The 2,808-nt window shown below is 41.0% G+C and overlaps 1 protein-coding gene across 1 annotated transcript; it reads right to left on the bottom strand.

The window, feature by feature from the left end:
- Positions 1-855: 855 nt before the first annotated feature.
- On the bottom strand, positions 856-1,806 carry LOC105540103 (olfactory receptor 10H3). Its single transcript, XM_011980592.1, has one exon. The coding sequence runs from the start codon at positions 1,804-1,806 to the stop codon at positions 856-858; it is 951 nt and encodes a 316-aa protein (XP_011835982.1).
- Positions 1,807-2,808: the final 1,002 nt, after the last annotated feature.

The following is a 2,808-nucleotide window of genomic DNA, read 5'->3' as shown; positions in this document are numbered from 1 at the left end:
TATTATTTGGACATATTAAAGCCCTATTTCCAACCTCCTTTTTTCTATTTTGCCCCATATTCTTAGTTACTACATTTTCTGTACAGATAAAAAAATTTAAAGAACTCCCTTTTTATTTGACACCTGCTTTCTCTCTCTCCCTCTCTCTCTCTGTCTTTTGTTCTTTCTTCTGTCTCTGTATCTCTCTTTCTTTCTTCTGTCTCTGTCTCTGTATCTCTCTCTCTCTCTCACTCTCTCTCTCTCTCTCTCTCCCCCCTTGCCCTCTCTACACTATTTCATTCTGACATCCTTCACTCAACTCAACATACTAATATCCACACACAAACTTAGGGTATATCTCTCCCAAAGACAGTGAGCAACTTTAAATAAGAAACCAGTTTATCTGAGGCAAATAGTTTATTTTCCTTTGTACATTTCTTCTAATTAAAAGGATAATATTTATAAAACACTGGACAGAGTGCCAATACATAGAAAAAGCTCAGTGCTGGTTGGCATTTATGACTATCATGTTATTCTTGCTTTTTCTTACACTAGGGGGAAATAAAATCTTTTTTGCCTGTCCATTCAAGAAGAACTATGTTCACAAGTGCCCAGACACATCCACGTGATGATCCCCACTTGTCCATGGACAGAATATACATTACTAGGCACAGATAATGGGATAAAGATAATCACAGTGGCTCATAAACAAGAGATTATGATCACACGAGCCTACGCAAAAAGGGAAGGGAAAACAATAGCTAGTATGTATCAAACACATATTTTCACACACCTGAACCCTTACAGCAGCCCTATGGAAATACACATTATTATCCTCAGCCCTTCGGTTATATTTTATCACCACCAAACTGGCGCTCAAGAGCTTAGAGTACAGAATTTTCTGTAAAAGTTTTTATTTATGGCATTTTTCAGTTCCTTGTTCCTTAGGCTAAAAATGATTGGGCTAAGGAAGGGGGTGAAGACAGTATAGGTGGTGGCCATCAAGGCGTCACTGTACATAGAATGGAGGCCCTTGGGCTTGAGGTAGATAAGGGAGGCAAAACTATAGTGCGTGACCACCACAGTGAGGTGGGATACACATGTGGAGAAAGTCTTGTGCCGGCCCTCAGCAGAGGGAATCCTCAAGATGGCAGCCACAATGAAGACATAGGAGAGGATGATGAGGAATAAACAGCCTATCAGGGCTGTGACACACACCAGCATCACACCCATGATGACAGATGATGTCTTGTTCCCACAGGCCAACTTCAAGAGGGAAAGTACGTGACAGACAAAATGGTGGATCACGTTAGACCCACAGAAAGTGAGGTGAAAAACTATCATTGTCACCATCATCCCCATGACTGAGCCACCAGCCCAGGTCCAGGCCACAAGACGGGCACAGTCACGGGGGCTCATGAGCATGTTGTAACGCAGTGGGTGGCAGATGGCCACGTAGCGATCATAGCCCATGATCATGAGAAGGAAGGAGTGAGTGAAGCCAAACATGAAGGAGAAGAACATCTGACTGGCACAAGACACAAAGGTGATGGAACGATGGGTGGAGAGCAGATCAGCCAGCATGCGAGAGGTGATGGCAACAGTGAACAGAATCTCAGAGATGGAGAGGGCACACAAGAAGAGGTACATGGGTGTGTGGAGTCTGTGTTCAATCCAGATTGTGGCCATGATGAGAAGGTTGCCCAGCAATGTGAACAGGAACATCAGGAGGTACAGCAGGAACAAGACGGGCAGGAGCTGCTGGGGGAAGGCTGAGAAGCCAAAGAGGATAAATTCAGACATGGTGCTATAGTTCTGACCAGGCATGGATACTGCATCTGGTGAGATCAGAAACAAAATTAAGTGACAGTGGTTAAAACACAGACTCTAGCACAGACCAAGTGACAACTCAACAGCTCTACGCTATTCAACAACTGGCAGAATTTTTTGCATCTCACATTCCTCATCTGTAAAATGGAATAAATAATAATAGTTCTTAACATTCAGCAATATGACAAAGATCAAATGAGATCAATATACTAGATGATCAAGTCAGATTTTGGCTACTAATTGGGTTTCTATTAACACTGACTAACATAAAGAAAAGGTTCGATACTTGGAGCCATTAGAGACAGGCATAGATGATCAAGGTCAGAGTCTCTTGATAATGTGCCAGTTCTAGAAGACATGTATTTTGATCTTGAGGTTTAAAATTTTTTCCCTGGGAATATTTGTCTTTTAATTGTTTATTTAACCTATTTACATTTATTTTAATACCGTTTTATTGGTACTTGCTTATGCCATCTTGTTTCAAATGGTACATTTACTATTCTAAAAAAATTGAACAGAAAATTTGAAAAGAAAAGGCTGGATACATACATGTCAGACAAATATGCACCAACTGAAAGCTGAGGTTGCAATCTTAATAATAATAAAAGGTGGAATTTAAGGAAACAGTGATCACAATGTCTCTAATACCATATGCCACTCTGGGGAACCAGAGTTCCTTGAGACATGGCTGATCTGTGGTCTGGACATGGAAGAAAGCCTTGGACATCTTGTACCAGTGTGAAATGAAACTTTCACTAAGTAATGGGATAATATTAAAAGCCTTCAGGTACCAGATTGAAAAGATGCCCACTAGTCAAAAAGAATAATCATTGTACAGAAGATGGAGGAATAAGCTAAATGACACTGTGAGGAAGCTTTCAGAAAAATGTGTAAGGTGGATAATTCCATAGAGCAATTGGTCTGCCCTCATGGATAAAGCCTCATTCAGAGGAGAGATTCGAGCACATAACAAACTGGATGCAACATAGGGGACTAGTT

This window comes from Mandrillus leucophaeus, unplaced genomic scaffold (assembly GCF_000951045.1).
Source record: "Mandrillus leucophaeus isolate KB7577 unplaced genomic scaffold, Mleu.le_1.0 Scaffold215, whole genome shotgun sequence".
Classification (NCBI taxonomy): Eukaryota; Metazoa; Chordata; class Mammalia; order Primates; family Cercopithecidae; genus Mandrillus; species Mandrillus leucophaeus.
The sequence above is the reverse complement of the archived record's forward strand: the minus strand, read 5'-3'. Positions and strand labels throughout refer to the sequence as shown.